The 23,516-nt window shown below is 49.9% G+C and overlaps 1 protein-coding gene across 1 annotated transcript; it reads right to left on the reverse strand.

The window, feature by feature from the left end:
• Positions 1–96: 96 nt before the first annotated feature.
• ganabb (glucosidase II alpha subunit b) lies at positions 97–23,251 on the reverse strand. Its single transcript, XM_084449139.1, has 24 exons — positions 23,241–23,251; positions 21,900–22,001; positions 21,658–21,766; positions 21,338–21,465; positions 20,551–20,730; positions 17,910–17,973; positions 16,532–16,613; positions 14,198–14,294; positions 13,692–13,872; positions 12,769–12,922; positions 11,361–11,596; positions 8,458–8,584; positions 7,276–7,355; positions 6,966–7,106; positions 6,574–6,670; positions 5,505–5,606; positions 4,261–4,504; positions 3,982–4,046; positions 3,744–3,820; positions 3,011–3,085; positions 2,134–2,247; positions 1,903–2,015; positions 1,612–1,712; positions 97–1,420 (listed from the first exon to the last, which is right to left on the reverse strand). Exons 1-24 carry the CDS (start codon positions 23,246–23,248, stop codon positions 1,311–1,313), a joined length of 2,787 nt encoding a protein of 928 aa, XP_084305265.1. The 5' UTR covers positions 23,249–23,251; the 3' UTR covers positions 97–1,310.
• Positions 23,252–23,516: the final 265 nt, after the last annotated feature.

Below are 23,516 nucleotides of genomic sequence, written 5' to 3' on the forward strand. Positions count from 1 at the left end.
TTGCTAAAACATTTTCTGGATACGTGTACTACTTCTATTAATGACAAAGAACCACATTAGGGCATTATATTGGGAATGTACATTAATTTATTTATGATCATTCAATCCCCATAAAGGTCCATTTTCCTTTTACCACACTGATAAGGTCCTTAATGTCTCCAGAGAATTCACTACATCTTTACAAATAAACATGTCTATAAACAGCTCTGGGTTAGATTTGGACTGTACACCGTTAGAATAAAGAGCAATTAACATCCTGGCAACCATTATCAAGGACATGTTCCCACACCTCAAATCTAGGAACCCAAATGACTAAACCCGGGCCTAATCACGTTTCAAGTGCATTTGGAAGAAATCAAGTGAATAAATTGGAACGGAATAATCAGAGCAAAAATAAACATACTGAAACAAAGAAAATACTTCATTAGGATGAAGCGTCCACAATATCAGTGGTTCAGTCCCCTGAACAGTTCCCATTGTGTGCAACTTTAAAAAAACAAACATTAAAATCCACCTTCTTCTCAGTAGTTGCTGACTGTTTGTCCTTTGCAACCAACATAATTCAACAGCGCAGTCAAATTCAGGGATAAACCAAGCAAAGGAATGAATTGGCCTTAAATTACAGCAGAGAGGACTCATCTAATGGCAATACAAAAAAAATGCACAGAACAAATGAAGGATCATTGGATCTCTGCAGCATTGTTGGTGAGCTACCCTAAAAATGAAACCTGAATGAAATGCGACACCAGTGCTAATGCAAGCCAGCAGAAAGGTACATTTCCTGCTGCTCTAAGTGCGTGGAGTGGGGTGGAATGAATACAAGAATTCAACATATGGCCAGAGAAGGCGCTGCCAGACAGCCTGGAGCGTGTGTTCATGTGCGCCTTCATTGTAATCCAGGTCATACCAGCTGGCTAGCCTAAATTTTTTTTATTTTTTTTAAAGAAAAAGAAAAAAAAGTTATATTTGAAAGTATTTTGCATAACATCATCTACAATGATATCATTTTTTAAATAAATCTGCCCAACCTAAGAAAATTCACAAACAATAAAAATCTATCTATTCAAACAATAAGAATCTATCTATTTACCCTTCAGTAAGTTGACAAATCGAGTAAGTTGACTGAATGCAAAAAAGACATGGAAGACATGCTCAGATCTACAGAAATGTGTGTGTGTGTGTGTTTGTCTCTCTATCCATAGTCCTGAATGTCTTGAACAGTCCAGGTGCCACATTTTGAAGCAGCATTTCCTGCCATTTTGCTCAAATCGTCACGATTGGGTCCCGTGTCTAATGTTCTGTCTCCATGGTTACTGGAGCGTCACAGTCCAGTCCTCCCCTGCGCTCATGCCCGGCTTGCGAAGGGTTAACACTGACATGGAGGCATCGAAGTCGAACTCCAGCTGGCTCTGCTTGCCATCTGAAGAACATGCAGAGGAGAGAAGTGTCAGGATACAGCAACACCGGCGCAACTTTGCACTGTGTGCTACATTAGCGTGTATGAACATGTGCTATATAAATAAAATTGACTTTTGACTTCGTCTCTGTGTTATGAAATGTGCTCTATAAATAAAGTTTGCTGTGATTTGATTTAGTGTCTAAGACACTCACCAGCAGTGTTCAGGGTGACCTTTCTGGGCTTACTGGCGCCCAGTACCAGGACTCGCTCCACCCAGGAGGCGGTGTTGAACTGGGAGTCAGGGGCTAGGTTACTGCAGGAGCACACAAGGAGAGGAGGAGGAATTAGGCCACGTTCCAAAACTGAAAACCCTCCTTTTTTGAGTAAAATCCCTGGTCCTGGAGTGAAGTCAACGTAAACGGGCCCTTAAACCCACTGTACACAGAACAAGAGGTGAAGCTTTGAACAGGCATGGGACCTGAGGGAGAAATATCTGATCCCACCTGGAGGAAAGAACATTGTTGGCGAACGAGAGTCTTCTGTGGATGAACTCCTTCTTCAGGTCAAAGTTGAAGGTGTGGCCGTCGTCAATGTAGAGCTCCCCCTGGGCTGTCCTCTGTGAGAAACAGGACAGCGTTCAAACATCTCTCTCTGGATCTTAAACAAGCGCACATGAATCACATCTGCCGTGTGTGTGTGTGTGTGTGTGTGTGTGAGATGGGGAGAGGGTGTACCTGGGGGCTGAGGGCGACGTATAAGGTGTAGGGGTCGTTGTCCATGCATGTGGATGACCTGCGCACACGAACCTTCCTGGGAATGATGGAACCACCGCGCTGGAATACCGGGATCTGGCGATGACAAAGAAACACACGATGAGTCTGTGTGTGTCTCGGCGTGTGCGTCTCTGCGCGTGTGTGTGTATGCATGCATGTATGTATGTATGTATGCATGTATATATGCATGTATGTATGCATGTATGTATATATGCATGTAGTATGTATGTGTGTATGCATGCATGTGTGTATGTATGTATGTAAATGGTAAATGGACGGCACTTATATAGAGCTTTTCCACCTTTCCAGCGGCACTCAGAGCGCTTTACAATGGCCTCTCATTCACCCATTCACACACCAATGGCGGCAGCTGCCATGCAAGGTACTAACCTGCTCATTGGGAGCAATTTGGGGTTAGGTGTCTTGCTCAAGGACACTTCGACATGTGGACAGTCTGAGCTGGGATTCAAACCACTGACCCTTCGATCATTGAACGACCCGCTCTACCAACTGAGCTACAGCCGCCCCCTGTATGTATGTATGTATGTATGTATGTATGTATGTATGTATGTATGTATGTATGTTAAGTATGCATGTATGTATCTTAAGTATGCATGTATGTATGTATGTATGTATGCATGTATGCATGTATGTATGTATGTATGTATGTATGTATGTAGTATGTATGTGTGTATGTGTGTATGTATTTGTGCATGCGAGACAGAGACGGGAGTGAGTGTGTAACACTGTGTGTGTATGACAGTGTGGGTGTGCGCAAGTACAGTATGTGATTGTGTCATTGCTGTGTTAAAGATAGTGTGTGTGTGGTGTCTCTTACAGAGCTCAAGGTGACAGGGATGTAGAGGTTCTGCGCTCCGTTGTGCTTCTGGAACGTGTGGACGTCAAACCAGACCTGAGGGCCACACCAGAACCAGTTACACACACAGAACCAGTTACACACCAAGGACCAGTTACACACCAGAACCAGTTACACACACAGAACCAGTTACACACCAGGGACCAGTTACACACCAGGGACCAGTTACACACCAGAACAGTTACACACCAGAGACCAGTTACACTTTGCTCTGATTTGCGTATCCAGTATTATACTCTTCATTTAAATATATCCATTATCTTTTAGAAAAGCCTCAATGGACTGGTGTTGTAAACTAGCACTTGTGATATAAACATGCAAGCAACACATCTGGTCTGTCCACTGTGACTGGTTCAATGTAACTGTGATGTCCATTTTAAATAAAAGTTTTCATTCATTCATTCATTCATTCATTCATTCATTCATTCATTCATTCATTCATTCATTCATTCATTCACTCACATACACACACAGACACACACAGAGACACACACAGAGACACACACAGAGACACACACAGACACACACAGAGACACACACAGAGACACACACAGAGACACACAGAGACACACACAGAGACACACACAGAGACACACACACACGCACACACACGCACACACACACACACACGTTACAACCCGTTGCATGAAGAATGTTTTAGGGGAAAGCAGAGACAGTCTTTGGGCTCCCTCACCTGTCCTTTCCCAGGCAGGTAGGCGGTGACTCCCCTCGCCCCCTCCTCCGTCACAGGGTGCACCAGAAGATCCCTCCCTGGAGAAACGCAGCGTGGCAAGAATAAGGCCCAACGCCACACCGGACACACACTGAACACTGACACCATTCAGACTGAACATACCACAAACCCATCAGGCCATACTAACACATCCACAGCTGGTTCAGCTTCTTCCCCGACGACTGGACTCAATACTCACCCAGAAGGAATTGGTCGTCCATGGAGAAGGTGGCCGTGTCCTGAGGGTACTCCACCCACAACGGTCTGGAGCAGAACATAGGCGGATCAGACAATTTATGGGGGGCGCACGCACGCACACACGGACACACATTGTGTAATTTGTAATTATCTGTAATGAACACATCACAAGAGCCGGATTTCAATGGGATTCTACACTGTATGTTAATTGTGACATAAAACCTGATTCAGAACGCACGCACGCACACACACACACACGCACACACACCCACACACCAACCTCATGACGGGCTGTCCGGTGCGGTGTGCGAGGTAGAACAGCTGGTACCAGTAGGGCAGGAGGGCGTAGCGCTGGCGAACGGCCTCTCGGATCAGAGCCGTGCTGTCGGGCCCGAACAGCCAGGGCTCGCGTCTGGGCGTGTCCAGGTGGGCGTGGGCGCGGAAGAACGGCTGGTACGCCCCCGTCTGGTACCAGCGAATCAGCAGCTCTGTACTGGGCGCCTTGAAGAACCCGCCCACGTCAGCTAGGGGGAGGAGAGGAAGGAGGGGCGCACATTAACCAGGAACTCATCTCAACCGCAACTATGACCTCTGCAATTAACTAACCGCACAAAGACAGCAGTTCATAATTCAGTTTTGGATTGAGTGCACTGGGGGCAAGTGGACGAATCACAGGCATTTATGCTGTCTGACCAATCACATGCGTTTATGTTGTCTGACCTATCACATGCGTTCCCACTGAGTGAGCTGTGAGCAATCACACAATTTCACAGACAGTATACATTTCTCAGATTGTTTATATATATATATATATATATATATATATATATATATATATATATATATATATGAAGGTGGAACCAGGTGGAAATGTGTTAGTTTCAGACTTAATTCAATTCAGACTTGATAACAATTACAATATCAGGCAAATAATCACTATTATTATTATTTCATAAATTTTTCATGTCATAACCCTGCAGCCCCAAGAAGTCAGATATTATGGTCATTTTTGGAACTGAAATTCAGTCATTGTTATAAAAGCACCCATCTTAAAGCACACAGGGGAGAGAGGGAGAGAGAGAGAGAGAGAGAGACCGAGAGAGAGAGAGAGAGAGAGAGAGACCGAGAGAGAGAGAGAGAGAGAGAGACAGAGAGAGAGAGAGGGAGGTTGGATGAGAAGAATGAGAGGGAATATCTAGTTTAGTAATATGTAGTTAGGTGCTTTTCTGTCTTATTTGTGTCTCATTAAATCAGTCGTACACAGTATTCCCTCAACTGTTATCTGAGGACGTGTTCGCAACCTCTTTTGTACGCGCAAAACACAGCATACTGTAGCGTGCTGTTATCTCCTGGTTTGGCAAACAAAGCTAGCTAACGTCCATCTTTGTTCCGCGCTGCTGTTGGTGTCTAAAGGAACACCTTGTCTCTCCCACCTCACCACTGCCTAGCCAATAGGAACGCAGCATCAGCTGAGTGAGTCACACTGGTCCAGAGTAGAGGTGGTAGGGAGGGTTAGTGGTTTACCTCCACACAGAGACACCCCCACCAGGCCCAGACTCAGACACATGGGGATGGAGATCTTCAGATGGTCCCACTCTGCCGCATTGTCCCCGGTCCAAACGGCACCTACACAACAGACACGCAACAGACACGCAACAGACACGCAACAGACACGCAGCAGACACGCAACAGACACGCAGCAGACACGCAACAGACACGCAACAGACACGCAACAGACACGCAACAGACACACAACAGACACACAACAGACATGCGCCATCAGAGTTGATGCAGGAGTCTGGAGGCATGACCTCGCTGTGTGGACTGAGGGTCGGGTTAGAAAGACCTGGGGTTCGATAGATATGAACTTTAATAATCCCTGTAAGAGGAAATTTGGATTGGAAAGGTTGGAGATGCAGAATATACATAGTCACGAAAAAACATACAAGAGAACAATATATATACCCATACAGCATGTGTAAAATATTGAATATGTACATGTACACATACATACTGACTGTACTCATATATACATATAGACATGTATTGTAATACTCATATATACATACATGCACACCTCCACAACACTGAGGAACACTCAGGCGCTGTTCTAGAGTCTGATGGCCGCTGGCCCAGAGGAACGTCTGAACCGCTCCGTTTTGCACCTGGTGGGAGGAGCCTGTGGGTGGGAGGAGCCTGTGGCTGACGGTGCTCCCCATCTGCCACAGCTCGTCATAGAGGGGAGGGAGGGGTTGTCCAGGAGGGACTTCAGTTTATCCCTCATCCTCCTCTCTGCCACAGCCTCCAGGCTGTCCAGCTGTGGCCCCACGACAGAGCCGGCCCTCCTCACCAGCTGGTTCAGTTTGTTTGACTCCCCAGACCTGGCGTTGCCTCCCCAGCACGCCACGGTAAAGAACAGTTCTACCACAGACTAGTAGAGCATCCTCACTAGCCTGCTACACACATGGAAGGACCTGAGCCTCCTGAGGAAGAGTTTGCTCTGTGCTTTCCTGTAGAGGGCCTCAGTGTTGTCAGTCCAGTCCAGTTTGCTGTTCAGGTGCGCTCCCAGTTTAAGGAGTGAGAGGGGACTCACCGTAGCGCTGAGACCCAGCGAAGAAGGCTCTGGTCAGGACGAACGGACGCTCCAAGCCCCCCGAGCGCTGGATCTGCCCCTCCGCTGTCGCCATTTGCTGAAACAGGGGGGTGAGATAACTGGTGGTCAGGAGGGGGGCGGGGGGGTGATAACTGACTGGTGTTCACTCTGTTTTAAATCTATATAGTTCACCATTAAAAAAAGCTACATTTCCAAATCCATGTAGGTAGATGTGAAAAGGTGCATGCACACGTTCACACACACACACACACACACACACACACACACACACACACACACACACACACACACACACACACACACACACACACACACACACACACACACACACACACACACACACACACACACACACACACACACACACACACCACATAGAAGCCGTAGAGGTTGTGGACGTCGCGGTGCTCCCAGGCTCCGTGCACGGCGTCCTTGTGCATGGTGACCTCGGGGCCGTTGAACACGGACGGCTCGTTCATGTCGTTCCACGTGTAGAGGTTCTCCATGGAACCCTGAGAACCGTCAGGGGAAGAGGGTGGAGGCGTCCAAGGAAGGGGAGAAACAGTGGGACAGATATGGGGTGAGAGGGACGGAGAGATGTTGATGTTTAAACTATTCCATTAAAGAGTTGAGGACTAGAAAAGCAGAACTAGAGCTGCTCTAGTGTGGCTGGAGTCTCACCTCATATTGATCATAGGCAAACATGTTGGCCCACCAAGCTCGCACCTCTGGGCTGGTGAAGTCTGGGTAGCCAGCGTTACCTGAGAGAGAGAGGGGGCGAGGTGTTCAACGATTTCAGTGAGATGCATTCTGGGATTATACTGGTCTGTTTTTAACCCTCGCCCGGCATCGCTGCACGAGGGGGACTTCAGGTCGCCCCCTGTCCAGACGCACGTACTGCGTTCGAGAGAGCCCACCGCCAAAATTCATTTTCCCGATTGACAAGTACATTTTTCTTTGTACATAAAAAGCTATGCTTGGTGTCTCAGTAAAAGTATAGTCTATTCTACTCAGGAGCCTAAATCCAGAGTTCAGAGCTTGAGGTAGTTAGTAGCTCTTTTGGTGGTTATAGGCTCTGTGCACCAGCTCCACTACTTCCTGAAAGTTACTTGGCATCTTTATTTCCTGTCCTATATGATTGGATTAAGTGATTAATCAGGTGTGCGCTGGGTCTGCCGCACACCTGATTAATTACTTAATCCAATCATATAGGACAGGAAATCTAGATGCCAAGTGACTTTCAGGAAGTAGTGGAGCTGGTGCACAGGGCCTATTAGACCCTGTAGAACGCATTGAGCCACTATGGTGCAGTACCACTATTCAGACAGCAGAGGGCGGCAGAGACCAAATGAACAGTAGATTATCTATCTATCTATTATTGCATGGCCTGCTTTTTTTTTTTTTTTTTACATTGTCGATTCCTTTTTTTTTTATCCCACAGAAAGTTAAAACCACTTGAAGTTCTTTTCATATTAACCATTCTAACAACAGGTATTTAAGTCACTACTCACTATCGAATAAATGCTTACATTTTAAGCCAAACCAAAAATATGATGGGCATGGGCCTACCGGGTTTTTCCTGGCTCAGAATGGGTCTTAGAGGGGTAATGCGCACACAATTTTTTGGGGAAACGTTTGATGCCGAGTAGCCTATATAGGCCTATATTATTTGCCCTCGTTCTGACTGAGCTCACTTTTCACAATTGCGGGAAATCTCCCGACATGACACAAAATGGATATGAAGACAAAATGTTTAAGATAATGAATATACAGGTTATCAGTATCTGGATTGCTCATCATGTGTGGGAGAGGACAGGTTCACTGTGCACTCGTTCCTCATGGCTCTGCTGGGGCTCGTCTTACCAGGCCAGCACCAGCCCTCGTAGTCTCCTCCATCTTTGTTCTTGGTGTAGAAGCCCCGTGAGAGGATCTCGTTGTGGATCTTATAGCTGCTGTCCACCTTGATGTGGGGGTCCACTATGGCCACCATCTACAGGGAGGGGGAGAGGAGAGAGAGAGGGGATTCACAGAGGAGGAGAGCAGGGGGAGGGAGAGGGGATTCACAGAGGAGGAGGTGAGGAGGTGAGGGGGAGGGAGATGGGATTCACAGAGGAGGAGGTGAGGGGGAGGGAGAGGGGATTCACAGAGGGGGAGAGGAGGAGGTGAGGGGGAGGGAGAGGGGATTCACAGAGGGGGAGAGGAGGAGGTGAGGGGGAGGAAGAGGGGATTCACAGAGGGGGAGAGGAGGAGGTGAGGGGGAGGGAGAGGGGATTCACAGAGGAGGAGGTGAGGAGGTGAGGGGGAGGGAGAGGGGATTCACAGAGGGGGAGAGGAGGAGGTGAGGGGGAGGGAGAGGGGATTCACAGAGGGGGAGAGGAGGAGGTGAGGGGGAGGGAGAGGGGATTCACAGAGGGGGAGAGGAGGAGGTGAGGGGGAGGGAGAGGGGATTCACAGAGGAGGAGAGGAGGAGGAGAGGAGGAGGTGAGGGGATTCACAGAGGGGGAGAGGAGGAGGTGAGGGGATTCACAGAGGGGGAGAGGAGGACGTGAGGGGGAGGGAGAGGGGATTCACAGAGGGGGAGAGGAGGAGGTGAGGGGGAGGGGATTCACAGAGGAGGAGAGGAGGAGGTGAGGGGGAGGGAGAGAGGATTCACAGAGGAGGAGGTGAGGAGGTGAGGGGGAGGGAGAGGGGATTCACAGAGGAGGAGAGGAGGACGTGAGGGGGAGGAAGAGGGGATTCACAGAGGGAGAGAGGAGACGGAGAGGAGAGGGAGAGAAGGACGGATTGGGGGAAAGAGAGGAGAGAGAGAAGATGCAAACCCATTCCTTGAACTTAATATACAATAATGTTCTCAACAGAATTGGTTGAACAAAACAGCAGCAGAATAGATGCATTGATTACATTTTGCATTTTCAATGTTGCAGTTTCATTGTTGTTTTATTTTATTGTTTTTGTCTGTAAATCTTTATGCTACTATTTTGGCCAGGTCTCCCTTGTAAATGAGATCTTTGATTTCAATGGGATTAATCTGTTAAAATAAAGGTTAAATAATATATATATATATATTATTTAAAAGACCAGTTTTGTAAACCAGGCATCGAGAAGGATACAAGACTACTATAATACAGAATATCTCTACAAACTGGTCCCCTGTGTGTGTGTGTGTGTGTGTGTGTGGAGTGAGTGAAAGTGTGTGTGTGTGTGTGTGTGTGTGGAGTGAGTGAAAGTGTGTGTGTGTGTGTGTGGAGTGAGTGAAAGTGTGTGTGTGTGTGTGTGTGGAGTGAGTGAAAGTGTGTGTGTGTGTGTGTGTGGGTGGAGTGAGTGAAAGTGTGTGTGTGTGTGTGTGTATTAGGGAAGAGAGAGATGTGTGCAGATAGTGGTTTATACGACTGTACGCCGCAGGTTCTGCTGGTCGTTTAGGAAATACTAGTCGGCTAAACTAACTAAATGTAGGCTAATATATAATTTGATTTTTAAAGTAAAGATTTTGGACGACCAACTGTGGTTCTCCGCACATATCACATTCTTGCAGATTCCTGCTCTACAACATCAGGAGGACTCGCCCTTTCCTGACTGATGAAACGGCGCAGGTGCTCATCCAGGCCCTGGTCATCTCCCGCCTTACTGGGGCCCCGGCGTTCGCCATTAAACCCTCGGAACTTCACTGGGTCTCATTTTGTGATTTCAGTCTCTATGTCTTTGGAACAGTGCTGGATGCTTTGTTTCAACGTGCCTCGCTAATTTACTTGGCACCATCGCTGTGTTAGCTTCTCCAGGCGAAGCGTACCGGTGGTCAGTTAGTCCCTGAGGATCAGGCGTAGCGGTGTGGGGCACGTAGGAATATTATCAAAGGATTCCGTGGCACCATTGGACTGGCATCACAGAACCCGCTCTAGGCTACCAGCTTGCTAATCGCTACCTCAGTTTCAACTCATTTTTAACTTTCAAAGCGAAATCACCAGATATTATTGCGTGGCTATGTTGTGCAATACCTGCTCCGAGAGTGAGTAAGAGATCTCTTCTGATAATTAGGAATAGCGAAAATGCTTCAGACGAATAGGCCTGTATGAATCTTTTACTGCAATTTACTGCAAGTTACAATCGGGGTTGTAGAGATAAACGGTGCAAGACTATATAAATGTTATCATAGCTTTTCAAGTTCTTCCGATCCTCTCACTTTATGCAACTGGGTTTCTTCTTGCACACACCACGCTCATCTGTCTTGCCCATCTTTTCACTGCGGCATCGAGATTTTAGGGGATTGTTACTATATACATTATTTACTAATTTTCTATAAATTACTAAACATTTACTTATTAATTAGCATGCTGAACTGTGGGGGGCGATCTATACGAATCACAGATCAACTAGGATCACAGATCAACTAGGATCAGGGATCAACTAGGATCAGGGATCAACTAGGATCACGGATCAACTAGGATCAGGGATCAACTAGGATCAGGGATCAACTAGGATCAGGGATCAACTAGGATCAGGGATCAACTAGGATCACGGATCAACTAGGATCACAGATCAACTAGGATCACAGATCAACTAGGATCACAGATCAACTAGGATCAGGGATCAACTAGGATCAGGGATCAACTATCTTGCAACTTTATTGCAGACAAAGGTCCATATAAAATATAAATAAAATACAATACGAGTTTTAGTCGTACAAATGTGTGTGTGTGTGTGTGTGTGTGTGTGTGTGTGTGTGTGTGTGTGTGTGTGCGTGCGTGCGTGCATGCGTGTGTGCTCCGTACCTTGCGTTTCTTGTCCAGCAGGCTGTGCAGCATCTCTCTGGGCTGGGAGAACTTGTGAGGGTCCCAGGTGAAGTAGCGCTTCCCGTCCGTGTGCTCGATGTCCAGCCAGATGAAGTCGTAGGGGATGTCGTGGTCGTCGAAGCCCTGGTCCACCGCCTGCACGTCCTCCTGGTCGTTGTAGTTCCAGCGGCACTGGTGGTAGGCCAGGCTGGAGAGGGGAGGGAAGGCCTGTGTGCCTGGAGGAGGGGGGGGGAGAGAGAGGGGGCTGTGAGGGGGGGGAGGCAGGCCGTCACCGGGCCTGGAGGACTAGAACAGGCTGAGGCTCTCGACCCTCGAGAGAAAGAGACAGAGAAAGAGAGAGAGAAAGAAAGAAAGAGAGAAAGAGAAAGAAAGAGAGAAAGAGAGAAAGAAAGAGAAAGAAAGAGAGAAAGAAACAGAGAAAGAGAAAGAAAGAGAGAGAAAAAGAGAGAAAGAAAGAGAGAAAGAGAGAAAGAGAGAGAAAGAGAGAGAGAGAAAGAGAGAAAGAGAGAAAGAAAGAAAGAAAGAAAGAAAGCAAGCAAGCAAGCAAGAACGAACGAACGAACAAACCTACCTATCTATCTATCTATCTATCTATCTATCTATCGGAAAACTGAATTCTGAATGTAATGGACAGGTGGAGACTGACCCATGAGGGAGGAGACTGACCCCTGAGGGAGGAGACTGACCCCTGAGGGAGGAGACTGACCCCTGAGGGAGGAGACTGACCCCTGAGGGAGGAGACTGACCCCTGAGGGAGGAGACTGACCCCTGAGGGAGGAGACTGACCCCTGAGGGAGGAGACTGACCCCTGAGGGAGGAGACTGACCCCTGAGGGAGGAGACTGACCCCTGAGGGAGGAGACTGACCCCTGAGGGAGGAGACTGACCCCTGAGGGAGGAGACTGACCCCTGAGGGAGGAGACTGACCCCTGAGGGAGGAGACTGACCCCTGAGGGAGGAGACTGACCCGTGAGGGAGGAGACTGACCCCTGAGGGAGGAGACTGACCCCTGAGGGAGGAGACTGACCCCTGAGGGAGGAGACTGACCCCTGAGGGAGGAGACTGACCCATGAGGGAGGAGACTGACCCCTGAGGGAGGAGACTGACCCCTGAGGGGGGAGGAGACTGACCCCTGAGGGAGGAGACTGACCCCTGAGGGAGGAGACTGACCCCTGAGGGAGGAGACTGACCCCTGAGGGAGGACTGACCCCTGAGGGAGGAGACTGACCCCTGAGGGAGGAGACTCACCCCTGAGGGAGGAGACTGACCCGTGAGGGAGGAGACTGACCCCTGAGGGAGGAGACTGACCCCTGAGGGAGGAGACTGACCCCTGAGGGAGGAGACTGACCCCTGAGGGAGGAGACTGACCCCTGAGGGAGGAGACTGACCTGTGAGGGAGGCGTACTGGGCGAAGACATCAGAGGGGGTGGGACCCAGCATGAGGAAGACGTCGATGACGCCGCTCTCCGAGATCCAGCGAACGTCCGTCTGCGGCCTCTCACTGGATCCCTGCACGTAGTCCAGCATCTGACCCAGCACCGTCTGCTCAGACAACCACAGCTGCGTCAGTGTGTGCTCGACTTTCACCTGCCGTAATCTGCCTGACTCGCTAGGTAGTGTGTGTGTGTGTGTGTGTGTGTGCAGGCTATTGCTGAGTGTGTGCAATCAATATACTGTCAATTGTAGATGCCGATAAAGCATTTAAAGTCAATCTCAAAGATTTCGGTTTCATTGGCTCTTTCGTCGTCATAAGCAGTAATTGTAGGTGAGTTTTTTTTCAGAGTTTTCGAAACCAAACACGAGTCAGCAATCATGCTCCTGGGACGCTGCTAATGAATACTGCGCGTGAATGAATGAATACTGCGCGTGAATGTCACCTGACACCCAACTCACTAAACCTGGCAAAGCTGCAAATGGAACAGCGTTCATGAACGGGAAACAGGCTGATTCATTACAGTGTGACCTGGCAAAAGATACAAAACAGACATTTATGAAAAAGTTTGTCACCTTGCCTGCTGTGTTGGAGCGGATGTGTGTGTGTGTGTCTCACCTTGCCTGCGCTGTCGGAGTTGATGTGTGTGTGTGTGTGTCTCACCTTGCCTGCAGTGTTGGAGCTGATGTGTGTGTGTGTGTGTGTGTGTGTGTGTGTGTGTGTGTGTGTGTCTCACCTTGCCTGCGCTGTCGGAGTTGATGTGTGTGTGTGTGTCTCACCTTGCCTGCGGTGTTGGAGCTGATGTGTGTGTGTGTGTGTGTGTGTGTGTGTCTCACCTTGCCTGCGCTGTCGGAGTTGATGTGTGTGTGTGTGTCTCACCTTGCCTGCGGTGTTGGAGCTGATGTCCACCCAGGTCTCTGCAGCGTTGAGCCAGAAGATTCCGGAGGTGCGCTGTGCATTGTGGGCCAGCATGACCGGGACAGCGCCGTACAGAGCCATGGGGTTGAACAGCTCATACTGGAACACATCCAGGTTATACAGCCGGTACGGGTCGCCTCCACTGAAACACACACACAGACACACACACACAGACGGACACACACACACACACACACACGCGCACACACAGACACACACACGGACGGACGGACACACACACGGACAGACACACACACGGACAGACACACACAGACACACACACGGACACACACACACACACACACACACACACACACACGGTCTTGAGAAGGTGAGATAAGGAGAGCATCTCTAGGTCTCTCCCATCTGAGAGCCGGGAGGAAGCAGCTGACGGCCGGCTGGGCCCTCGGTCCCAGAACACGTGTGATGTGACTCATAAAGACGCTCGTGGGAATCCTGTCACTCACTCTGTGGTCTTCAGTTTGAGGCTGTCGGCGTGTTCCGGAATGCCGTACACATGCTCCACCCCCGGCAGAGAGAAGTCCAGACTGATGGAGGAGGGGCCTGGGGAGGGAGAGCAGCCGATCCAAAACTCAACAAGGGTCACGGCATCCAATCAGAATCCAGTTATACTTTATGTACGTTATACTTCCCGCATTCCGACCGCGAGTTACGCGAGGGTCCGTGTGACGTAAACGTGCTCATCAGAGGGATGTACGCATACACACCCGCGCGGCCTCTACGCACACACCCGCACACACACGCGCTTACCGCTGGGTTAGGAGGGTGTCAGGCGCTTACCGCTGGGTTAGGAGGGTGTCAGGCGCTTACCGCTGGGTTAGGAGGGTGTCAGGCGCTTACCGATGGGTTAGGAGGGTGTCAGGCGCTTACCGCTGGGTTAGGAGGGTGTCAGGCGCTTACCGCTGGGTTAGGAGGGTGTCAGGCGCTTACCGCTGGGTTAGGAGGGTGTCAGGCGCTTACCGCTGGGTTAGGAGGGTGTCAGGCGCTTACCGCTGGGTTAGGAGGGTGTCAGGCGCTTACCGCTGGGTTAGGAGGGTGTCAGGCGCTTACCGCTGGGTTAGGAGGGTGTCAGGCGCTTACCGCTGGGTTAGGAGGGTGTCAGGCGCTTACCGCTGGGTTAGGAGGGTGTCAGGCGCTTACCGCTGGGTTAGGAGGGTGTCAGGCGCTTACCGCTGGGTTAGGAGGGTGTCAGGCGCTTACCGCTGGGTTAGGAGGGTGTCAGGCGCTTACCGCTGGGTTAGGAGGGTGTCAGGCGCTTACCGCTGGGTTAGGAGGGTGTCAGGCGCTTACCGCTGGGTTAGGAGGGTGTCAGGCGCTTACCGTTGGGTTAGGAGGGTGTCAGGCGCTTACCGCTGGGTTAGGAGGGTGTCAGGCGCTTACCGCTGGGTTAGGAGGGTGTCAGGCGCTTACCGATGGGTTAGGAGGGTGTCAGGCGCTTACCGCTGGGTTAGGAGGGTGTCAGGCGCTTACCGCTGGGTTAGGAGGGTGTCAGGCGCTTACCGCTGGGTTAGGAGGGTGTCAGGCGCTTACCGCTGGGTTAGGAGGGTGTCAGGCGCTTACCGCTGGGTTAGGAGGGTGTCAGGCGCTTACCGCTGGGTTAGGAGGGTGTCAGGCGCTTACCGCTGGGTTAGGAGGGTGTCAGGCGCTTACCGCTGGGTTAGGAGGGTGTCAGGCGCTTACCGCTGGGTTAGGAGGGTGTCAGGCGCTTACCGCTGGGTTAGGAGGGTGTCAGGCGCTTACCGCTGGGTTAGGAGGGTGTCAGGCGCTTACCGCTGGGTTAGGAGGGTGTCAGGCGCTTACCGCTGGGTTAGGAGGGTGTCAGGCGCTTACCGCTGGGTTAGGAGGGTGTCAGGCGCTTACCGCTGGGTTAGGAGGGTGTCAGGCGCTTACCGTTGGGTTAGGAGGGTGTCAGGCGCTTACCGCTGGGTTAGGAGGGTGTCAGGCGCTTACCGCTGGGTTAGGAGGGTGTCAGGCGCTTACCGCTGGGTTAGGAGGGTGTCAGGCGCTTACCGCTGGGTTAGGAGGGTGTCAGGCGCTTACCGCTGGGTTAGGAGGGTGTCAGGCGCTTACCGCTGGGTTAGGAGGGTGTCAGGCTCTTACCGCTGGGTTAGGAGGGTGTCAGGCGCTTACCGCTGGGTTAGGAGGGTGTCAGGCGCTTACCGCTGGGTTAGGAGGGTGTCAGGCGCTTACCGCTGGGTTAGGAGGGTGTCAGGCGCTTACCGCTGGGTTAGGAGGGTGTCAGGCGCTTACCGCTGGGTTAGGAGGGTGTCAGGCGCTTACCGTTGGGTTAGGAGGGTGTCAGGCGCTTACCGCTGGGTTAGGAGGGTGTCAGGCGCTTACCGCTGGGTTAGGAGGGTGTCAGGCGCTTACCGCTGGGTTAGGAGGGTGTCAGGCGCTTACCGCTGGGTTAGGAGGGTGTCAGGCGCTTACCGCTGGGTTAGGAGGGTGTCAGGCGCTTACCGCTGGGTTAGGAGGGTGTCAGGCGCTTACCGCTGGGTTAGGAGGGTGTCAGGCGCTTACCGCTGGGTTAGGAGGGTGTCAGGCGCTTACCGCTGGGTTAGGAGGGTGTCAGGCGCTTACCGCTGGGTTAGGAGGGTGTCAGGCGCTTACCGCTGGGTTAGGAGGGTGTCAGGCGCTTACCGCTGGGTTAGGAGGGTGTTAGGAGGGGGTTAGGAGGGTGTTAGGAGGGGGTTAGGAGGGGGTTAGGAGGGTGTTAGGAGGGTGTTAGGAGGGGGTTAGGAGGGTGTTAGGAGGGGGTTAGGAGGGTGTCAGGCTCTTACCGTTGGGTTTGTTGTCCGTATGAGATTTGAACGTCTCATCCCACATCCCATCTTCCACCTTCTCTTCCTCTGCATGCTCTCCCTGGGAGGAAGAGAGGGAGGGAGAGAGGGAGGGAGAGAGAGAGAGAGAGAGAGAGAGAGGAAGAGAGGAAGAGAGGGAGGGGGAGAGGGATGGAGAGAGGGAGGGAGAGAGAGAGGAAGAGAGGGAGGGGGAGAGGGAGGGAGAGAGAGAGGAAGAGAGGGAGGGGGAGAGGGATGGAGAGAGGGAGGGAGAGAGAGACGAAGAGAGGGAGAGGGATGGAGAGAGGGATGGGGAGAGAGAAAGAGAGGGAGGGAGAGAGGGATGGAGAGAAGGAGGGAGAGAGAGAGAGAGAGAGAGGAAGAGAGGGAGGGGGAGAGGGATGGAGAGAGGGAGGAAGAGAGAGAGGAAGAGAGGGAGGGGGAGAGAGAAAGAGAGGGAGGGGGAGAGGGATGGAGAGAGGGAGGGAGAGGGAGAGAGAGGAAGAGAGGGAGGGGGAGAGGGATGGAGAGAGGGAGGGAGAGAGAGAGAGAGAGAGAGAGAGAGGAAGGGGAGAGGGATGGAGAGGGAGGGAGAGAGAGGAAGAGAGGGAGGGGGAGAGAGAGAGAGAGAGAGAGGAAGAGAGGGAGGGGGAGAGGGAGGGAGGGAGGGAGAGAGAGAGGAAGAGAGGGATGGAGAGAGGGAGGGAGAGAGAGAGAGGAAGAGAGGGATGGAGAGAGGGATGGAGAGAGGGAGGGAGAGAGAGAGGAAGAGAGGGATGGAGAGAGGGAGGGAGAGAGAGAGAGGAAGAGAGGGATGGAGAGAGGGATGGAGAGAAGGAGGGGGGGGAGGAAGAGTGGGAGGGGGAGAGAGGTATAGAGGGAGGGGGAGGGAGAGAGAGGAAGAGAGGGAGAGGGATGGAGAGAGAGAGGTATAGAGGGAGAGGGAGGGGAAGAGAGAGGAAGAGAGGGAGGGGGAGAGGGATGGAGAGAGGGAGGGTGAGAGAGAGAGGAAGAGGGAGGGGGAGAGGGATGGAGAGAGAGAAAGAGAGGGAGGGAGAGAGGGATGGACAGAATGAGGGGGGGAGAGAGAGAGAGGAAGAGTGGGAGGGGGAGAGAGAGAGGTATAGAGGGAGGGGGAGGGAGAGAGAGGAAGAGAGGGAGAGGGATGGAGAGAGGTATAGAGGGAGAGGGAGGGGAAGAGAGGGAGAGAGAGAGGAAGAGAGGGAGGGGGAGAGTGATGGAGAGAGGGAGGGGGAGAGAGAGAGGTATAGAGGGAGAGAGGGGGATGGAGGGAGGGAGAGAGGCAACAAGAGACATTAGTTTGGGGGGAGGGGGAGAGGAGAGATAAAGAGAGAGTAAGTAAGGAATTGATTTCCACCTCTTGTGCCTGAGGGCTGACAGACTCCGCCTCCTCGTCCTTCTCAGTCTCGGGCTCTGCCTGCCTGCTCAGAGAGAGAGAGAGAGAGAGAAAAGAGAAAGAGAGAGAAAGAGAGAGAGAGAGAGAGAGAGAGAGAGAAAGAGAGAGAGAAAGAGAGAGACACGTCATACAAAACAGAAACCCACACACCAGTGTTAACAGTAGTGAAGCAGGCAGAGCACCAGAGAGATGGAGCAGAGCGGCGTTCAGCAGGTCTGCTCCCAGGGTGTCAGAGGATCAGGTTCCCGGGCCGACCTGAACCCCCAGGAGGTTCAGTCCAATAACAAAGGAGAGTCAGAAGGAGCAGCACCTCCCTTGCTGGTAGCCATTTTAAGCTGAACGCACAGAGGGAGGAGGCCCCCACTGACTCTCCTGCTTTCCACACAGGTCTGCGCAGACCAGAGAGAAACACACACGCACGCACGTGCACACGCCTGGTTCAAAGCCCTGGTCACACGGGACTAGTGTTACCTGGGGACCTCAGGTGATCTACAAACCATCCCTCCATGTCTGCGTTTCATGCAGCATATTTGCACAGGATATAGTTTACGCTAATTTACCGACATCGTCCCCAGGATATGATGTCACGCCTCTGACTGGGTGTAATGTTCAGCCCTGAAGAGCTGTCCTTTACAGGACGATCTTCTGCTTTCCAGCGATGTCAAAATATGTTTTGCAACTCTCCCAATATTTACTCCCTGACGAGTCACGGATGTCAGCTGTCTTATCTCCTTGACTTGATGGGCCAAGAACTCAATGTCAATATGGTTGACTGCGTCTTAATTAATCTCAAATGATGAAATGATAAATCATTACTAGGCTGCCATGTTTGAAATTCCTTTTTCTAAATGGGTATGCTTTTTTGTAACCAAATGATGAATATACATAATGCCTGCCAATTAGTAGCCTAAAATTAACAGCACTTTGCCTTTCCAGTACCATACTGGCCCAGTTCAAAATGAAATGCAAATGCTCAAATGAAATAGCCTGGCAGCGTGGTAGCTTACTATACAGGACAGGGAGGCTCAGTTTACCCTTTCACCATATGGACATACAGTATAACACAAACACAGTATATGGTTATTCCTCTATAGGCCTCATTTGGATGCATGTTTACGTTTGAATAAGCATACTATATTTCCTTACATGCCTAATACTGTTGGTGATGCATTGATAATCGTTATGCCCACGCAATCCTTTTATTGTAACAAATGCCTTTTTATCCATGGCTTCCTGGTTAAGTTTGATACCCATGAAAATGTTCATTTATATCGCCAACGCAGCCTTCATAATTCTCCACCCGGACAAGCAGAAAAAATGCTCTGAGAAAACTAGAAACCTGCAGAAATAAAAGAGTACGAACGAATCACACAGGACTAATATGATCACGTGACCTTTGTGTTTGGTGAAATATGGACTTTACAAATTACCGACTTGGCAGATTCGCATGTGATTAAGATCACAGATGACCTCTGCAATTATTACAACTTACTATACAGGACCTACACTGTAGGTCCCCAGATAACACCAGCCCTGTGTGAACAGGGTTTAAGACTACAGCGACCTGAGGTCCCCAGGTAACACCAGCCCTGTGTGAACAGGGTTTAAGACTACAGCCACCTGAGGTCCCCAGGTAACACCAGCCCTGTGTGAACAGGGTTTAAGACTACAGGGACCTGAGGTCCCCAGATAACACCAGCCCTGTGTAAACAGGGTTTAAGACTACAGCCACCTGAGGTCCCCAGGTAACACCAGCCCTGTGTGAACAGCGTTTAAGACTACAGCCACCTGAGGTCCCCAGGTAACACCAGCCCTGTGTGAACAGGGTTTAAAACTACAGCCACCTGAGGCACTACTGCTATGGGAATTAAAACCTCTACACATCACACTACACTACTATCAGCACTTTGACATGGTCTCACAATGAAAAGTGCTTTATAAATAAAATCTTATTATTATTACCCTTATAGGGTCAATGTTATGGTGAGATGAGCTTTTCAGACGGAAATTCAAAGTGAACACTAATGAGAGCCAAAGCTTTAGATGGGAGTTGGCCAATTCAAGTCTGAGGTAGATGGAACTGAACAGATGACTAGTAGTTAATCTCTCAATTTAGACTGGTCATCGTGGTTTAACGAGGAACTAACGAGGCCAAATCACCACCACTTTGATCCATACATCTACTCTAGGTTTGTGGCTAATACTAGTGTCAGAATAAGCCCTAGGCCTCTAGCAACTCCAAAGATTAAATTTTTAACACACCCACACACTTGTATAGATGAAGGGATCTGGCCTACCTAGAGAACACCCACTTGAGTTTATCCCACACTGAACGCATTGATTTAGATATCTTATAGGAGAAACTGAGAGTTGGGAAGGAGAACAGACACAGAACAGAAAACAGAACAGACGCAGAACAGAAAACAGAACAGACGCAGAACAGAAAACAGAACAGACGCAGAACAGGGGAAAGAACAAAAAGAAAAGATGAAAAGGTAAAAAGTAAAGAAACAAAAATCATGCAATAATCAATAAAGAGTAGAGTGAAAGTATGAAATGCAGAGTGAGTGTGTGTGTGTGTTCATGTGTCTGTCTGTCTTACGTGTCTTTGCGAATCCTCAGGTGCTCGAAGGCAAGCAGGCCACGCGAATTAAGTGACATCAGCACCTCCCGCCCCTCCATGATGTCCAATCGGAATGGCTGGGCACTAACGATGACCCTTTGGGATTCCGCCCCCAGAGACAGAACCACCCCGTTCTCATCCTGAGACAGGACAGACATACTGAAGAAAGAAAGAAAGAAAGAAAGAAAGACAGAGAGACAGAGAGACAGAGAGACAGAGAGAGAGAGAGAGAGAGAGAGAGAGAGAGGGGAGAGATATTGCATGATGATCGCCAACAATGACGCAATACCTACAGGCAAACCGAAACACACTGGACCTTTCCCCTTTATCTGGATGATACTCTAAAAAGGTAGACCCAGGTCATGTTCTGCAATCCAAGTTATGGTCTATCTGCTACTACTTAGTCTGACTCAATAACTGTAGGTTTTGGGTATAAGCCTCATCCTTCGTTTATTACTGCCCAATCAGTGGCAGTGAAATCTGTTGTCCGCCCAATCAGATTCAATCCAGACTATGTGAAACAACAACCTAGCAACAACTCCGCCGAAGATGATTGTGATTGGTTTAAAGAAATACTGCACCCCCCCATCCCCAAATGGTCATGGGTCCAGCCAAACCTTTCTCCAGCGCTGGGCTGTAAACCAAGTATGGAGATCTGATCTGGCTATGCGAGACTAGCCACTACTTAACCCATTCCTAGTCTGTTACTGGTATTAATCCCCATGTCAGCCCTTCCTCCCTGAGTGAGACGGGGGCGGGGACCTACGGCTCAGTGGGCGGATCCTGGATCAGCACGTCAGGGACTTGGAAACGAGGCTTCAGCGGTTTCAGCTCGTTAATCTTCACCCTCGTCATGTTACCCTGGAGACGGTAGAGCTCCAGCAACAGGTGCACCTGAGGGAGAGGTAGAGAGGGACAGGAGGAGGTGAAGAGGGAGAGGTAGAGAGGGAGGTGAAGAGAACGAGGGAGGAGGGGGAGGGGGTTGAGAAGAGAAAAAGAGAAAGAAATATGAAGGGGTTTAGCGCACTCTGTGAAAACAGACTCCACAAAACAAAAAACATTTGTGAAGCCAAATGTGTAACAGACCTTGTTGTTGTCATTGATGAGTTGCAGGGTGAGCCTGGTGTTGGTCAGCTCCATGGTGTCCAGCAGAGCCCTGTACGGAGACTGTCCAGGCTTCAACGCTCGCTGACGCCTGCGCGCACACACACACACACACACACACGTTAGCAGCACCTGCATGCACTAAATAACACCAACTCAATCATGGGCTGTACAGGAATCAATCACCACAGTGTTCTGTGCCGTTGTTTCAAGGGAGCACTCACTTGCAGAAAGCACTCTGGTCACAGGTCTTGAAATTCCCCCTATCGACTGCCCAGGTACCACTGAGACAGACGCACAGCCACAGCACCAGGAGATGCCCCATCCTGAGACCGCAGAGAGAGGGGGGGTTGGTGGGGGAGAAACAGTGCAATATATGTCCATATCACTCTTTGGGGTGATCGGTTTGTCAGCCAACCAAGTATTCATCATTACATTACAGTCATTTCGCAGACGCTTTTATCCAAAGCGACTAACAATAATTGCATTTAACGTAGGAAAAGCCAATGTACTACCACTTGCCAGAACTCACAAGTGCATCTTCTTTCTAAAACAAGTGACTAATAGCATAATGTAGTGCTGAAGGCAAAGTGCAAGAATAGCAATCTAAAATACAATAGGTGTTTAAAGAGAGAGGATCGTGGCCAGTAAGATGGTCGATACTAGGTAAACACAGGGATGTCAAAGCAAGCCTTTGCAGTGAGATTGACAATTGAAACCTCAGTGCACTTTGAGCCATGCGTGGAAATCAGTTGGCCTAACATGAAAGGTGGGCACACAGATGTCATCGCTTCCTGTTTCCGTATCCGGTTGAATTTGTTCTGTAGTTCTGTCAAAGCAGAGGACCGTACTCTGTTCTGATAGTGTTCAAGTATGTATATATTTGTTATCATCCCATTAATGGAGAGTTAGTCTAGCCCAGTGCGCCGGAGCGGAATCACATTTGAACTATATGTGTATAAGGAAGTGGTCAATCTGAAATTGAGCCGTGCGTGTCTCTGCAATGTAGTGAGCATCTTATCCCATGAAGCGTGTGCGGACTGTTACCGTTAATACGGTTATCCTTTACCGTTAATACGGTTATCCTTTATCGGTTATCCTCTATCGCTGTCCTGTAACTTAGAATCTAAATTAGACATGTCTAGATAGCTAGTGAGCTAACATGCGTTTCGGTGACAAGTCTTACTATTGAAGCACTATGCAGCAACATTAACAAGCCTACTTGATTGATCAAAGTCTAAATTAGCTAATCAATAGATAGCTACATGACGTTGGCTTACTTGTAAGCTTATTAGTGCTAGCCAACTCCTATTCAACCATCCATAAAGGCTAACGTGAGCTAGCTGTCTGACCAGTGAGAGGCTGTAGGCTCAGTAATTGTTAATTCAATTGAAGGGGTTGACTTCATAGTGACTACTAACCACGATACAGATGCGTGTGAAAGTCCCATCAAAGCACTACAACAAGCGAACGATATACACAAGAATCGCTGAACCAATGTGCAGGGATAACATGTGTGATCATGAGTAATTAGACGATCTAGCCGCGGAGCTGCTTTGTCTCACCTCTCCATGAAGGCGGCCATCTTGATTGCGCCCCGGTCCGTCCGGCCCAGTTTCTCTGCTCCAGCAAAGATGCCCTAAAATAACAAGAGTGCACAAAACCAAACAGAAGCCAGTTTTCCCCGAGTCCAAATAATGTGAAACCGTTTTACACACTTGGTGTTGTGTTCATTAAAGTACTCTAACACGCACAATAAAATACAAATTTGGATTATAAATCATATTCAAATTTTCCATAAGTGCTCCGGAAGTGGACAGGCAGGGATATCTTGTTTCTTG

The sequence above is a fragment of the Borostomias antarcticus genome (assembly GCF_949987555.1).
Source record: "Borostomias antarcticus genome assembly, chromosome: 14".
NCBI classification, from domain to species: domain Eukaryota; kingdom Metazoa; phylum Chordata; class Actinopteri; order Stomiiformes; family Stomiidae; genus Borostomias; species Borostomias antarcticus.

Coding starts and splice junctions, on each gene's coding strand:
- ganabb (XM_084449139.1), bottom strand. Junction 6,671..6,965: donor ACCTCTACGGCTTCTATGTG/GTGTGTGTGTGT, acceptor CCCCTGTTTCAG/CAAATGGCGACAGCGGAGGG. Junction 4,047..4,260: donor ACCGGACAGCCCGTCATGAG/GTTGGTGTGTGG, acceptor GTTCTGCTCCAG/ACCGTTGTGGGTGGAGTACC.